This window comes from Argiope bruennichi, chromosome 10 (assembly GCF_947563725.1).
Source record: "Argiope bruennichi chromosome 10, qqArgBrue1.1, whole genome shotgun sequence".
In the NCBI taxonomy this organism is placed as follows: Eukaryota; Metazoa; Arthropoda; class Arachnida; order Araneae; family Araneidae; genus Argiope; species Argiope bruennichi.
The window spans coordinates 63,249,462-63,267,410 of NC_079160.1; the positions used below are offsets into that span (position 1 = coordinate 63,249,462).

The 17,949-nt window shown below is 29.3% G+C and overlaps 1 protein-coding gene across 3 annotated transcripts in view; it reads right to left on the reverse strand.

Moving 5' to 3' along the window:
- Positions 1-17,949, reverse strand: part of LOC129988222 (zinc finger protein AEBP2-like) — a 268,585-nt gene that overhangs the window by 72,819 nt on the left and 177,817 nt on the right. Inside the window, exon 1 of one of the 3 annotated variants that reach the window (XM_056096389.1) lies at positions 8,777-9,045. The exons of the other annotated variants lie outside the window; for them this stretch is intronic. Coding sequence (XP_055952364.1) covers positions 8,777-8,787 — 11 coding nt within the window. The 5' untranslated portion in view covers positions 8,788-9,045. Of the gene's footprint in view, positions 1-8,776; positions 9,046-17,949 lie in introns of those variants that run through there. 3 annotated transcript variants of the gene reach the window in all.

The following is a 17,949-nucleotide window of genomic DNA, read 5'->3' on the forward strand; positions in this document are numbered from 1 at the left end:
TGCACATCAATTTAGACAAACTTACATAAATGTTTAAATTTCAGGTTTAATGTTTAAATTTGGGAAAGAACGCAGCCAATTTTCTTTATTGGAACAATTTTGCTCATTTAGATTAACAGCTAGTTTTGAAGTTACATAAGGTAACTTTGAATTGGACTTAGCAATACAGAAACATGACCAAACGACAAGTAAAACAACTAAGCCAAATACTTAGACTTAATCGTTTTAATGTATACCACGCCTGGTATAAGAAAGAACGGTTGTGGAATCGTGTCTCAATTTATCGACTCACCCACCAACCACCCATAATAGCTTTCCCATATATGGATAATAAGAATTTTGAATCGATGAAAAAAGAAAATAAATTATGCAGTAAATTATGAGTAAGAGATGAATTCTAAAAACATTACAAAATAAAAACACAAAAAATTAAAGAAATTATAGTTTTCATTTTGTAAATCGAAACTTTGTACCATCATTATGTTTTAGGCTAGTATACATTTATTTCATTCATACAATGTACTCCATATTTATTTTATTATTTCAATTTCATTAACACTATTAATTCGCAATGACTCGCTTTCTGAAATATTTCACTTTTCTGTTTTTTTTTTAATTTTATTTTTGATGCTTCATCCTTTACTAAATATAAAAGAATAACAATGTATTTATTACAGCACAGTAAACTGGAAATCAATCTGAAAAATGCCTTAAAACTCACTCTGAACAATTACGTACAGTTTAGATATATTTTGAGTTAAGTCCAACAAGCAACTGATCAGAACAAACCCACCATCCTCATTCTACCACAATGCATTCCTATACAAAACAGATTCTTCTTGCAAATAATATACTCTCACTTTTAGACAACATTAAAAAAAGAAAAGAAAAAAAAAAACTCGCTGTTGGATAGATATAGTTTGGCCACAACAATGGGAAATACCACAACTAATATTTAACCACTAAATCGGTTCTTCTATCAAAATTACCTAATGCTACCCACCCACAACTCAGTAATATTCTTAATACAATCCTTAAAAAAAAAAGGTAATAATCTACAAAAATCTGAATTACTTTACAATAACAGCATCAAATCACGGTTAAGAGTTAATATCTTTGCGATCCAATAAATGTCACATAATGTAATTTTTTTAAAAAATTCTGTAACTGATGTTTTAAATTTTTAATTATATTTTTTGACAAATCAAGTTGTGAGAAATTACATGTATCAAAAAGGAAACATTTTAAGACTTGAAACATGGTTTGAAGGTTGTCTTTGGTGGCAAAGTGTTCTTCGGGTCACCCCCCCCCATATATATAGAATTAATATTTATCCACTTACTGATCCGTGTAATCTAGAATCAATGCCGTTCAGATATGAATGCAAGTTGGACAACTGAAATCTAACAAACAGTACCAAGATAGATTTAAAAACATTTTACAAGTGGCACATGAAATTATTTCTTTGTTTGAAGGTTCTTATCGATGAGAGGAATTTTTTTTAACAAATTCAAGGATCAAAAAATAAAAAAATTTAGGTATAAAAATGCATACGATAAACTTAAATTAAACATTTTCACATTATTTTAATTGTTTTTCTTGCTTATTACTTCCAGATGTTTAAGCGAAGATCACTAAAAGCAACTATTATATTCGTCTTGCAGTTAATAAGCTGATACATTACTCCAAAGTGGGTTTCGAGGTCACAATGCAAGCGCCCTTACAGTCAGCCATTGAGCGGCTATTGCTAAATACTACTTTCACAAAAACTATTATCGGCTGTTCACTTCACAAGCACATTCACACTCTCGGTTTTTCTTTTTCATCCCCCCAAAATAATCAATTTGCATTTCCTCTAATTTTCAAGGCCTTTTCAAAGACCTAGTGAATAATCAAGTAATTTTCCAAAGCCCAAAGGAGAGCAAAATAAAATTCAAGGAGTTTTCAAGAACCATTAGAAAGAACCCTGGTATTTGACTAGCACTAAGTTTTTGGTTGAGCATTTAAGTTAGTATCTTGCTGTACAATATAATCTAACAGGGCACTCTATATTACTACTGTAGCATTTTTGTTAAAAGTCTCTTATCTTCTTATGGAATTTGCTAAATTGCACTCGATCTAAGAAGAAATGCTTACGCACCGCTGCTCAGAAACATTTTTATTTAATTCAATGAAGATAATACAATGAATATTAAACTTTGCCGAGGAATTATCAGTTTTGGGAATCAAGGGGGGATATCGTGCATGTCTCCTTAACTTTGCCGCATGGATTTTTCCTCGGGCACTACACCTCTTGAAAACCATAAGTAAAGAAAAAAAATCACCTGAACGCATTCTTCGAAGGATTCCCACTCAATTATGTCTCACTCGATCCCCTCCCCTGCCCTTGACCCCCGCAGCCAATGAAAGGGAAGGAAACGGGCTTTTCCACCAATGGGAGCAGAGGAAACATACTTGGAGGGAGGGAGTAGGAGCAAAGAACGGGTTCGCCTGAAGGGGCCATTCTTCTGTACATTTAATGACGAAAGCGAGATCAGGGATAAGGGAGAAAAAATGAGGGTTGGGTTGTCTTCAGATATTCCGAAAACCTACATGCTGCACTCTAATGTTAGGTATCATCCTATCATATAAAGAAAGCGTTTGAATATAAATGATAAGTTAGTTTTTTTTTTATACATGATGCAGAATGTTTCTTATATTTTTGAATGAAAACGATTTTTATATTCTTGAATGAAAACGATTTTTTTAACAAGGTTAAATACAGTTTTAACATCATTATCTGGCATATAATGCACTTTTAATTTTAAAAATGTTGATACAGATATGACAAATATTTTTTATTTTAAGATAGATATAAAGAATAAATATTATTAATTTTGTTAGATTCCAACCTTTTATTTAAAGAAAGCCCTTGAATGTAAAGGATAAGTAACTTTTATATATATATATATATATATATATATATATATATATATATATATATATATATATATATATATATATATATATATATATATATATGATGCAGAATATTTTATATATGTTTGAATGAAAACGATTTTTTAAATATAATTTTAACATTATCTGGAATATAATAAATAGCATTGCACTTTCAATTTAAAAATGTTAATACAGATATAAATAATATTTTTTTCCTTTTGATATTCTTGATTTGTTATGGCGAAAATATTAATGGCAGAAAAACAAAGATACTGCGAGACTGTCATAAAAATTTCCGTATGGAATTCTCATAAAAGATGTTCACTGCAATCAGAATTTCATGCCGAAAGCAATATAAAGAATAGGAATGTCATCCATCGATGTAAAATATAAAGAAAACAAAAACAAAAAAGATCTATCTATTATTTTTTTCATAAAACAGCAAAGACCATTATAAAAAAAATATTATATATTTTTTTAAAAATCGGGATACTTTTCCACATATTATACAGATAATATGGTTATTGTACATATAATATGATTAAGAGTATCCCGATTTTTTAATATAATATTTTACATGATATGCTTTTTATATATGGTCATTATACATATGATTGAAAAATAAGTGCATATACAGTGCATCAACGTTTGTATGCTTTTAAATGGAAATTTTACTAAAACATTTTGATTAGTAATAATATTTAAAATGATTAAAAGTAATAATTTTGAAGTTTTTAAAAATAGTGCTACTGCATAGTAATGAAAATAATAATTGAGAAAATCATACTGTATTGAGTGCAAACTATACACCTCTTAGATTATATGTGCACGCAGGTAAGAGCCTGACATTAAAAGAATTTTAATCCTGGTCAAACGCGTTGATTATCCATGTGTTTAAGTAAAGCACTGTGAACAGAATTAATTTCTTTGATTGTTTTCTCATTAATGTTTTTATTACTAAGAATAATTTTTTCAAGGAAGTTCACTGCATATTTAAAGGAATGAAGGACAACTTTTCTACATTTTTCTTTTCCATCTTTTAAGTCAGCAATAGATAATCTGCTTTCAATAAATTAATCGATTGTGAATAGTTTCCAAGTCATGTAATCGTTATCGTAGTTCACATACTCCTCGAAAGTCAACTTTGAATTCTGAAGTTTTCAACCCTCTTGAAAACCAAAAAATAAATTTTGAAACTTTAGTGTTGTATAAAGGAAATATTTTGTCATTACAAATGGTACGAAATTTTTTTTTAAAGAATTCGCTATTGTAACCGAATATTTAAACTAGATTAAACTTTAGGTAGGTCAAAAAATTTTCGCTATTTTTCTTTTACAGTTGAAAAAAAATGTATACTTCGTTCAATAGTTATTCCTATTCATAAATTCGTAGTTTAGTTTTAAGGAAAAAAATTAATCCAATATTACTTTAAAATATTGGATTTGGAATAAAATTAAATGATAACTTACAGCATAAAATAACCATACCGCTTGCTTCTATAAAATAAAATTCTTTTAAATTTTCCAGTTGATACTTTACACAGAATTACGTTTATCACAATACTTAAATGGGGGGGGAGAGATATAGTATAAGGGGGTAATAAACTTTAAAACATTTTTAAACATCTCCACCTCAACAATTTACTATTACTGTCTGTACTGTCAACATTATTTTGAATAACCCAGATTAGAATGATGATAAGTTTGGACATAACAGATTTATTTCTTCCATTCTCGACATGTACCACGATCTACGATAAGTTGGGAGACATTCTCAGATTTATTGCATTCATTCTACGATGAACGATAAGTTGAGGCTTTGCAGTATATTCCATTTTTCTGGCAAATAATATGAGAGCAAAGCTGAATTATCCTGAGTTCTAATAAAATTTACAGCTTGATTTTTTTTTCCTAGGAAATATGTATCATCCTAAAAAAATTTTTCATCTAGATATTCAGTAACCAGATAACCGATGGCGTCACCGACAGTGACACCAGGCGGTCTCGCTTTGAAGTTGATTGCAGACTTCCTATCCCTCCAATCCTGTATCTAGTTTCGCAAAAATTCCACGAAACAAACAAAAACAAAAAAATGTGTGGAGGTTCATTGTAACTTACTTATGAAAATGGAAAACTTTTTGACCCATCTTCCTAATTGATAAGATTATGTAAAATAAAATTCAGAATTATTCATAAGAGAGCGTAATTCACTGGAAAACTAACTCGCAAGTTTCTCTCAATGAAATTCAAATAAAGTCTTGGGAATTAAAAACCGACATTGAAAAGCTGTCTGTCAACAATCTTATTTAAAAAAATGAAAGATGGCATAATAAAATATGGTAATTGGGTATAAAGAGAGAGTTTCTGATTATAATGAAAACTAGCGGAAGTCATAGATACTTTGTTTACAGAAAGCCCATTGTGCATGTTTTCTTTGATTTTTATATTTCTTATTAGATATTCTAAATAATTTCAAATTTTGAAATAAATGTAAAATCTTCTCTTACTTCCAATTATAAAAAATGCAAAGGTGTTGAACTGAAAATTCATAACCTGCGCTACATATTTTACAAAAATCTTTAGTCTTTTCTTTTTATTTTCTTTCTCCCCCCCCCCCCAACGATACAACAAAAGTATTTGAAGAAGACAATTTTCATCCAAAACTTTTGTTTCTTATCTCCTTCATTCTTTCTTTAATTCTATATGAAAAGTTTTCTAGGTACCTTTCAGCAACTGGAAATTATTTATGTACATTATTTGGATATGGGTGAAAAGTAAAGCACTGGAAACCAGAATAATTTAAGTTGGTCGAATTTTATTCTGGTCATGTATTGGCGTTTGAGAAAGTTCTTTTTGGCAACAATATCCTTTAAAAAAAAAGATGTCCAACAAACCGTTCACAACAATTTTTTTCACCATTTTAAGACATATGCATTTAAAAAGAAACTCGAATTTGATTTAGAATTTTCTGATTCGAAAGGGAATTTCAACTTTCTTCTCATAACTCTTCAAGATATGAATTTTTAATATGTCAGCTTTAGATCGGCCCACGAAAAGCATATTATATATTAAAAAAAGGGGAGGGGAAATAGATTTGGGCAATAATAATAACATCAATTTATTGAATTTTTCAACTAAAAGTCGTATGAAAAAAAGAATTTATTCATTTTAGATATTTTTTAAAAAATAATTATTACAAAAATAATTATTAAAAATTGGAATTTTAAGATACAGGAACACGTTTCGGTGACTTCGATCGAATTATGTGCATTTAGAAATAATTCAGATCTAAACCCATGATTTTTTAAAAAAAAAAAAAAAAAAAAATCTTCAGATTAAGTCAGATTCTATTTAAGGGTGGATAAAAACAATCTTCTAAAATCTAAAATGGATCAAAATAAAAGTGAATAACATCTGCTAAGAATATAAAAACCCATAATATTTTAGCAAACGATTTCTGCATATACCTTTCATTTATCTAAGAATATATTCAGTTTATTGCGAGGAAAAAGAAATAAAAAGACAGAATTAATTTAATATTCAACTGAAATATTATTTATGAGACAAACGAACAAGCATTTGAATAAGAATGACAAGAATAGATATAAACTGAATTCATAATAAATTTAAACGTTCTGTTAGAAAACTAGTTGAAAGAACGCTTTGTTCGGTTACTGGGGACATATTTGTAAATTTTTTACACAGATAAAAGTAATATTCTTATTCTCTAAATTCCCTAAAACAAAAAAAATTATAACACATTTAAACTTAATAAAATAACTGAGGGTTATAATATAGAATATTGGGCAAGTGATTCATTAATCATTTTAACTATTCTTGAAAATTTCTTCTTACGGAAACCATTCAGAAAATGATTGGAATTATCTCACTCAAGAAGCTGATAAAGGCAGTAAATGCGTATGACGGTTACAATCCTATCTTTTCCATACTCGACACATGTTTCCGAGATAGCAACTTATAATTAGATAAAGCAAGTCTGTAGTTAAGTAAACGTTAATATCAAAACTAGGTTAATTTATATTGACAAAAAAATCACTTTCATAAATATAAAAGAGCAATTAATATTATTAAACTAGGAGATCAATTAATTAAACGGAATAATGCATTGTTTAGATTTCAATTTTTGTATATAAGCAACATCGCGGAAAAAAGAAAAAATCGTAGATAATTTAACTGTAATATAAATAATTTGATAATTAAAAGGAATTAAATTAGTTCTGTTTTTGTTCTATTTCTAATCATAATAATCTATTGCGAAAAAATATGTCAATTTATAATGATTAATTAACAGCAAAAAATTCACCTAAAATAATTAATTAACAGCACATTTTAAAGAAAATCGCACAATACAGAATTCCAAGCGGTACCTTTCTTTAAAATCAATTTAAATCTTGGTTGGTTATGTTTATTTTGTTTTAGATAATATTTCAAGGAATGACTTTTTTATACCATATTTTAACCGAATTATAATATTCCTTATTTAAGAAAATAATAAAAGCCACAAATATATTACCCTTCCACCGTCAATAATCTCGTATAAGTGCAAGTAAGTTTTACAGCAAAAGAATAATTATTTTGTGTTTCGTGTTATCCAAGTAACTTTAATACAATAATTTCAAATCTTGAAGAATCCCAAATAGTATTTTTCTCGCTTATACGAGAGTTAAAAAATATTATTTGATAATAAATAAATTGGCTTTTGGGGTTGTCAGTAGTGCCCGAAAAGGCTAAATTAAATCGGTTGGCTAAATTAATTGGTTAAAATATGGTTACGATAGACTTCTTAATTGTTGTATGTCGTAATCAATGAAAGTTTCTTTACAATACATTTTATAAATAATATTTAATAAACAAACAGTAGGAAAAGAAAAGAAATATACTGTAAATTATTCAAACCAAAAGTTAAGATACTCAATATCATGTTGATAATTAAAAGCTAAACATGCTAACACGTTGTTATTAGGTTAAGAGAAATTTCAGTACATCTATTATGTCTAAATAAAATCCTCTCGGCTATTAAAAGTCGAATATAAAACGATTGGCAATTTCGAACGATCAAATAAGATACAATGGTAGAAAATGAAAGAGAGAAAGCCATAAAAGAGCATTTAGAATGTCACAGACATTAAAAGAAAGCAGACGAGAGAGGGGGGGGGGGGAAGACGGCAGAATAAAAATCGAATGCTGAAAGAACGCCTTGACGGCAAAAATTATTTACGGAATGGAAAAAAAAAAAATTACTTTAATATGGATGTATTGAAAAACATCAAAGTCAAATGTCAGTAAATAACAAATACAAAAACATAACAGTCTCCCGTTGATTTTCATGCCTTCATGGATGTCACAAAAGCATAAAATAAATGAAGTAATTCGAATTTCAGAAGAATATTTTTTTAACAATATTATTTTTAGACAGATGTTCGCTGTACTTTTGTTGACGTTACGTTAGTACTAACGTTAAATAATCAGTATCCTTAATAAAGGCACCTCCTCTGTAAGTAAAATATGGAATAGAATAAAACCTGGATCAAATTACAAGAAATAATTAAAAGCAAAGCAAGGAAAAAAAAAGAGATTTAACCAACAAAAAGTTTAATTTTAAGCAGTTTTATACTAAAAACAAATAGATCAAATTAGCCAATAAAAATTGCCAAGCGATTCTTTATAATATAAAAATGTTATTAGAAATTTCAGTAACAACAAAAGTTTTTTAGTTTTCTTTTAAAATCTGAGGTGAATTTCTTCTATGTCTTAACCACTAAATGAATTAGTAACTCGAAAATAAGTATAGTTGTGTCAAGCGAAAGTGAACTAACCTGTGAAACATAAATTCATCTCGAACGTTCTAAAAGCGAACGCCAAATCCGAATCCTCGAAGAATTGTCGGTTTACTGCACTCTGTAAAACACATTTTAATCACACTTCTTCAAAAAAAAGTTTTGCTAAATTTTATAATCCACACTGTAACTAACTCCACATAAGCGAAAGGGAGGACGAGCACAGAACGCTATCACACCGAATGCTGTCTGCTGTAGGAATATCCGAGAGCGTGCGATAGGTATGGCGGCCACAGAACAAAGAGCTAGCGTCAGGCCACTGCTCTCCGCGGTGAGTGTAAATAACGTTCCCAGTTGTTGGCATCAGTCCAATTCAGTGGCCTTGAGCGTTCGTTGGCTCGCTCCGGAAAGGGCGGAGGATGGGGGGTAGATGTTACGTCAAGTTTTTTCTTTTCTCCCCACCCCCCACCCCTCCTGTATCTTCAGAGAAATCTTCATGTAAGCATTCGATTTCATCTGGAGAGAAAGAAAAAAAATCCACTGCTTCCAGTTTCCGTTCTTTGATAGTTTATAAACGTTGTACAGAAAACCGCAGTAAAGGGTGGCATGTTTTAATAGTTTAATTTGACAAATTGAGACTTTTATAAACTTTTGGAAAGACAAAAACTAATAAATAATTCATAATTGATTGAAAGGACAAATTTTCAAAAAAAAAGATAATAATAATAACCTTTTTATTTTAAATTAAGCATGGGAAATTTTTAAGATTAATTTCCCATGAGATTTCTTAAAACAGAGGCATTAACACTTATGACAAGAGGAATATAATATTTCCACGAATACAAAAATAAAATTAAAAACATTATACCATATTTTTCGTTAGATATAAAAATGGTCTGCTTTTTAAAATCACAAAAAGACATTAAAATTTGCATTAAGGTGAGAAAAGAAAACTATAGTAATGTATTCTATACAATAAGTAATATCTCCTAACCAAAAATGAATTCTGCGCAAAAAGTGTTTAGTGCTAAATTAAATTTTTCACAGGGCAATAACTACACATCCGGATGTTCAAGAAATTTCTGTCAGTTTTTCAAATCATATAGATGGAGAAAAGACATAAGAAAAAGTGTTCAATTTTATGGTCTCTATAAATAAGGGGTGAGCATTAAGTCGATCGCGATCAACCAGCGAACCACCAAGACATTTTAGGGAGAACCGCCTTTATTAAGATCTAAGATGCGTATACTAAAAGAAACAATTGTTACATTCAATGTTCTCTATCCAATGTTGATGTAGAAAAAGAACTAAAAATATAAATTATATATTCTCTTTATCTCTTGAGGAAAACAAAGTTTTTCTCTTTCAAAATGACAATTTTAAAAGCACCTAAAAGAACCTAAGAATAATTTTTGAAATCTAATAGACGAAGTAAAGTATCTTAATTTAAAAAAAATTCCATATCATTTAGCATCATTCTTTGGCTCTACTTACCTGTATGATCTACATTTTCAACGATAAATATAATTACGACAACATATCATTCCAGTCTCACAGACGACCACTTATAATTCAAGACAAGATTAGCAGTAGATCTTAGTAATTATACACGGACATATTCAAGATTGGCGGACAGTATGCTAAGACTAAGACTTCCACTAACTGTTACTAAAAGAACTAACTATAGATGAAAATGATTATTTTTTTAATGTATTTTGAGTTGTTTGATATAAAATGCATCATTTTATATTATATTTGTGGCTAATTTTATTATGTTTGCATTTTGCTAATATTGTTATATTTATAGTTATGTAGGCAAGTGCATATTCTTTAATAAGTTGTAATAAATATAGTAGACCCTTTTTCTAGCTCATCACACCTGCCCACTGGGTGGACCGCAACATCTTGAAAAAATTAGAAGTGGCCCATACACTGGAAAAGTCTACTCACCCCTGCTCTAAGTAGTAATATACGAGCAGGGACTTTGACATTTGCAATTATAGAATATATGTTTTGAAATGGAAAATAATTTCAAAAAAAATATTGATTTGTGAATTGAAAAGATTTTTTATATAAGAGTTTTTTTTTTTTTAATTTAACAACAAATGCCTACAAAAAATATTAATTCAATATATTTCATGCATAGGGGGTGGGGAATCAACAAAAAACGAATTCGTGAAAATATACATTATCGTAACAATAAAAAATATTTTTTTTTCTCCATTTTTTTTCTTTATATAATAAAAAATATTAAGTCATGCTATTGTTTTCGAGAATTCGTAAGTAATATTTTTACTCTTACACCTCATCTTAACGGGCATTCCAAAGCCTCTATATTGGCTTGAATCTTAATTCACTTCTATAAATTGTTCAGTTCAAAGAACTTTTATTCAAATTTTCTATATGTTTATTCTTTTATCTATACTTCCTGTATTCATTTAAATCATAATATAACGAGGAAATTTCCATAAGATGTTAATATTTTTTTTCAAATCAAGTAACCTTTTAAATATATGAAAGGTTGATATATAAAAGTTTACTTGACTAAATTAAGATATGAAATTGCCAAATTCCAAGAATCAAAAACGAAATATCTAAATGTTGCCAAGCTTCGTCTGCTATAATAACACACAAAAAAAAAATCATTGTTTAATCTCTAGTCCTAATTCAATGCAAGGATTTTATATTTCCCTAGATTTGCTTGAATTAGAATATGAAATTCAGTTTATATGAAAAGAAGTTACTATTAACATATAATTCCACTACCATTTAAAAAAACATCTACTTCATCACTTTTAGAGAGTTACTTTTTCTTGGTTCTAAATACTTCCATTCTAGTTGCCACTGTTGTTAAAAAAAAAAAAAATCCTGAATTTTAAACTTGAAGTGATTCTGTGTCATTCAACAATTCTCCTCCAATATTTTTTAATTATTTCATTTTCATTGTTATGAAGTTCAGGTAAATCATCATTTTGTAAATCCCACACAGACCATATTTCGAAAGTTTTATCTGTCATAAAAATTACGTAGTGAACGTATGATCAAGTTGAAGAAATATTCTTTAATTGCCTGGCCACAAACTTAAAACACCCCTGGTGACGTATTTAGTTTGGACAATATAGATTTAGTCAAAACTATAATCCTATCATACGAAGGTATGAATATATTTTAAACATAATTAATTATCTTCGCATCATTTTCAACAGCATTCGCATAATATTTTACAAAATCTATTGTACATACGAAAAATTCATACTTAATGCCTTTATTATTCTTTCCACATGGTTACAACGATGCATTGAAGCATTATATTATAACTGGATAAAAAAGTAATGTCTTCAAACATACTTAATATTAAAGAAAATTATTATTCAAATATCTAAACAAAAATAATAAGGTTTCTCCTCAAACTTTTCTGCTGGCAAAATCATAAACAAATATGAACCCTTGAATTATATTGGTTCAGATAATAAAAATTTCAAATTTTGAGTGAAATACTGAAAATATAATAAAGTAACTGGTTTTGGATGAATTTGTTTTTCGAGAAAGCATACACCAGCATTTTTTTTCCCCCTAAATCAGTACCTTCTAAATTGCAAAAGTTTTTAAAAAAACAGTTGGTTGGATTTTACATAATTATTGGTTATCCAAAAAATTAGGCAGGAATTTTCATGGTGGTAATGATAAGGTTTTTGGCCTATAACGCGTCTAACGAGTCACTGATTTTTGAGAAACATGATGCAAGTAACAGAAACTTAAAATACGCAAAAATAACAATTTTACATTTTATTTATTTATTTTCTTAAATCAGTGCTTAATATAAATCAGTGCATTTTTACATATGTCCATAATGTCTGTAACTACTTTCTTCAGCAATATACTATATATATAAGATGAAACAGGTGGTGGAATTATATAAATTTCTTACAATTAATTTACAAAATTAACAGCAAGAAGTTGTTTTAGCAATCATAAATGAAATATTTAAACCAATTTTTTTAATGAATTAATAGTGACATCTTTCATTATTATTTTTTTAAATACTTCATTTTCTACATTCATTTACAACAATTTTTATTCATAGACTTTTAAAACACTTTTATTCGAATGCTCATAAAATTCTCCATAAATGAAACTTCTATCATCTTTATTTTAGAAACCCACTCGCACATTGAACACATGTTCAGTGTGTGTTAGGTGAGGGGGGGGGGATTTTTTAATCCATAGCTAAATTTGAAAATTTTGCAAATCCTGCAGCAAAAAAAAAAAAAAACGATCGAGAGAATAAAACTAAATAATGGTTTAGCTTCTTTAGTTTATTATATCACCAAAAATTGTCTTGGCCAATTCTTTTATGTACCTTTACCTAAATCACTTTTCATTTACAAATTTTTCGACGCAATTTTTTAAATATTAAATTTGCAAGCAGATCATAGCTCGTACAAAAAAAATCCTCTCAGTTTAATTGCCGTCATCCTTATCCAAGCATTCAGTTAACACACAGTCAAGTACAGATTTGAATTTTCATTCAATAGCTGTATTAAAGCTCTAAGATGAATCTACAAATAAAACGTGATATTTTCTTCAAATCCCGTCTGCAATTGTTTTTTGCAATAATTTTAAAAAATTCGGTCCTGAAATCAATTGCTGATAGCAAAGAATTTCTACTCGGAAAACCTATAATCATCGTTCTTCTTAAGTTGATTTATTAAATTAGCGTCACATTCAATATGAATGTTGATTTTAATTATAAATTTAAATATGAATTTTTATTCTGAACTTGAACCAAAACCCTAAGTGGAAAATGAATATTTTGCGAACTCGACAAAAAGAACATAATACCTTTTCGAAAACACATCTAGAAAAGCCTTTCGAAAACTATTTTTTTAAAATTCCAATTTGAAATAAATCATAGCTTTGCAAAATCTCCAGTCAGTATAGCATCATTTTTTTAAAATCGACTCACTCAATCAACTCCGGCTCCGTTAAAATGCTAAATTTTATTCCAACAGTAACTAATTCTGCAATATAACAACAAAATCAACATGAATAGTTTGCATATCGTTAAAAACTAACATGATAATAAACATGAGTAATGATTAATCTCCAAAAGATGTACTGGCCAGTCAAAAATTCAATACCCGTGCATTGTGTGTACGTGACCGTTTCTAACCGGGCATGGCTTTTGCCCTTTACAAGTAAAAGTCGTTTTTCCACCCCAACCCATCTCTACAGGAAGGGGGGAGGGAAGGGGCGAGGGATCCGTTATTTCAAACAGAACGACCCCCCCCCCTACCACCACCACTTGGTTCCGCATGGCGAGAGAACTCTTCCATATTTTATTTCACCACTTATTTATTTATCAATAGCTTCTTTCTCACTCTATAATTCCAATATCTCTTTCTCATATTTTTTTTATCTGCCTCTTTCTCATATTTTTTTTTTATTATTTGTCTCATTCTATTGAAGCGAGAGCTAATAATGAAGGACCTAATGTGGGAATACAGCAGCAGCCTGAATGGCAATTTCACTTATTCAAGCGTTACTTAGAAGTGGAATTCGGGGAACTAAATAGTGAAAAGAAATACTGAGAAAATATCCCTTTCCGAAGAATTTAGATGATTGATAAAAAATATTTTTATTTTAAAGCAGAATCCCCCCCCCTTTTTTTTCTTTAGATGAAAATAAGGAACTAGCTTTATTTTTAGAAACTCTGCAAGTAATTTAGTTCTGCAGGGGAAGGTGGAAGTAAAATTTTTAAGGGATTAAAACATAAAGGGTTAAAAATTAACGTAAGATTTGAATTTGCCACCATTCATAATGTTTAGGGTTATTAAAAAAATCGAGAGTTACACGATAGGAAGACGGTTAACGCAAAATTTGAATTAAATAAAAAACACAGTTTTTTTTTCTTTGAATTGTTATATTATTATTGAATTGTAATATTATTATTGAATTGTAAAGTACACAGGATAGGGTTATGTATGGAATAACACATAGAGCAAATGGCCTCCGCGGCTTTGCTGGCACAGACGCACTCTTTTGTCGAAATTTTCCATGACCATTTTGCATAAATGTGGCTGAATTTCGTTGATGCAGCGCTGAATTTCCTCCTTCATTGCACGCGTCCTTGTGGGCTTGTTGACCTTTGACTTCAAATAACCCCATAAGAAGAAATCCAATGATGTTAAATCACATGATCAAAGGGGCCAATTCTCACATTTTCAAACTGTGGCCGCCAGATTTTCATTATTTTTGAAATATTGTTCAGTAATGAAAACACGTTGTTCTTGTGGTGAATAGCATATAAGCCAGTTAACAACTGCGCTACCCGAGCGTACGCTTTTGTATCCTGGTTTAGTCACTGAACTACAAACCACCAGGTCCCAGGTTCTATCCTAGCGCATCACATACCGCTTCATTCTATCGAGTAACGCTCGCTCTTTACTAACTCTAAACTATCGGCTGGCATATGGTTGTTTTAATAGGGTTGCTAACACTTTAATGCACGAATGGGGGCAAACTCAAATCTTGCGTTAATTTTGGGACAGCGTTTAGTTATTTAATGAATTCTAGTGGAATAGTTTAAACGAGGAATATATCACTAATTATTTTTTTCTTATTATTTAAAGAGTTGAAATATAATTATTTTGAAAGTTCTAATGAAATCAGTTATGTGAAGATGATGTTAACTATTTCCCTTACAGAATAAATAATCAGTCAAATTTGAATTAAATCATCTTCGCTATTTATCAAAAAAGCGAAGTCATGAAAGACTGACCTTAAGTAGAAACAGAGAAAGAATCTGAGCAATAGTTTCACTTACTGAAGCAAAATTAAATTAAATTTCAATTGTTCAGAAAATTTTCAAATTCCAAAGGTGGAATTAAATACAAATTTTTAAAAATTAAAATATAGATATTTAACCAATTTTAATGATACTATTATTAAAGTCAAAGTGATTTTCTCAATTATTTTTACTTTAATACTTAAAATATTTTTAAAGAATTTTATGAAATTATATAAGTGATATCGATTTCCCTAGTAATCTTTTTACTTACTAGTTCAGGAACTGAAATGTAATAATAAAATAACTTTTTAATTAAATCATTTGAATAAAGTCCCGGTTTAGAGCGACCGACTTAGCAAAGCAAGGCAGATAGCAGAAAAAGAGACCAAGTGGGAAAAAAAAAAATCGAAGTTTACATAAGTTTGAAAAGGGGATTTACCGAAATTTAGCTGAGCTAGTAAGTATTCTAATCATGTTGTTTTAACGTGATACTGTAACTTTACGTTGGATAGTTACAGGTACAGAAATGGGAGCACTGTAAAATCAGCAATCAGTGTAACAACGGAAATTAAAGTTAGAGAGAGATTACAAAACAATTTCAAGAATGTGGATAAATTGAATTGATTACACAATATGTCATATAAGTATCTTTAAATTTAAATAACAATGAAAATCAGCTAAGATATACATTTATGATTTTTTTAAATTCTATTTCTGAAAAAAAAAAGTCTATTTCTTTTAAGAATGATTTTTTATTAAAAGACATCAAATATTTTGGCATTTTTATTCTTGTTTCGATGTGACTTCACAGTTAGAAATAGCGCAAATTTTATGTAATTTAAAACTGGAACACAATTAACAATTTGTAGTGAATTGCAGACTGCAAATTATCGAAATTTCAACGCCGTCATATTATGAATGGCATAATAGACTGATGACGGTAAGTACAGTTTAGTTAAGACTGAAATCCGGTCGACCTTGAAGAAGCTTCCATGACATTGAACTAATTGTGTGCACGTTGAAGCATTCTAATTAGAAAGTGGGAAAAACTTCTTTAAGTTAAAGAAAAAAATGGGAGGGGGGAGTATTATCTAATGCAAAAAAAAAAAAAGCATGCCAGTATTTCCAATTTTTTTAATAAATTGTAAGAATAAAAATATTTTTTGGACAAGCTGTATGTTATAATATTTCGAAATACAAGAGCCTGATCTAGTCTTAAAGATTGCATTTTGTTTACAGATCTACATTTTGTGAAAGCTCTTGTCTTTAATTCTCTCCTAATGTAAAAAGTTAGCATACATTTAATGCATTTTTAATGTTTAACGATTTAATATGTAATGCACAGTGTAATTTTTTTTTCTGGACTAATAGGCGTTTTCTCTAGAGGGTCCTTTGTTGTTTGCAAGTTCCAATATCACCAAGTGTCGTTTGTTTCTTCATGATAGGTGAAGTTGCTCTTCGGAGGCCCTATCAAGTTTCCCGTATGGCCTCTGGCTAGATCGGGGTATAGCTTGCATGTGCACATTTTAATTTGTACATGTTATATTATAATTTGTTTTGACTTATTCAATTAAATACGTGTTTTAGGATCTTATCAAATAACCAGGTGAATTTTTTTAAAGTATGCATTCCACATTAATATTGAATAGTCTTAAATTACTCAGAAAGGCTAGACTATTCGAACTTTTAATAAGAATATGAAAAGCACAGTCTAAATTAAATATGAATGAAGAAACCACGATAAATATTATTTAACACAAGAGTTCCAGAATCAAATACTGTAATGGTTTAAGCAAACAAAAGGGGTGGAATACTGATTCTAATTACAAAACATCCTTTTCAGCTCAATTTTTAAAACTCATAATTAAAGTTTCTGACAAAAGCTTCTATAAATACTATTTTGGTCAATGAAACTCTAAAAATGGTTCGAGAAAGAAAGATTGCTATAGATTTAAACATGAGTCAGAAAGCATTACACAAGCATGATATTGTCAATAAAGTCAAAATTTTTATAAGACCCAACGAGTGGGAATTTAATTGCTCAATAAAGAAGATAATAGAAAAATATCTTCGAAACAGATGTATTTTTGAAGATATTTTAGGTCAAAACAGATGTGCATGTCACAGATTCTGGAAACTCCACTCACTCATCAGAAAGCAGTGTTGTAATAAAAGCATCATATCCATCAAATTTTTAATAAGTTCAGAATTTTTATAAGATCCTACGAATGGAAATGTCTAATTTCTCAATAATGTCGCAAAAGGCAGTGGAAATTATATTGTCAAAACAGAAGATAGTTCTGAAGATATTCTAGATCAAAACAGAAGATATTTTATGTCAGACAGATTCTGGAAGACACTAAAAATTCCTCTATTCAGACACAGTGAACTGACGCTGCTCCCTTAATGCAACTGGCAACGA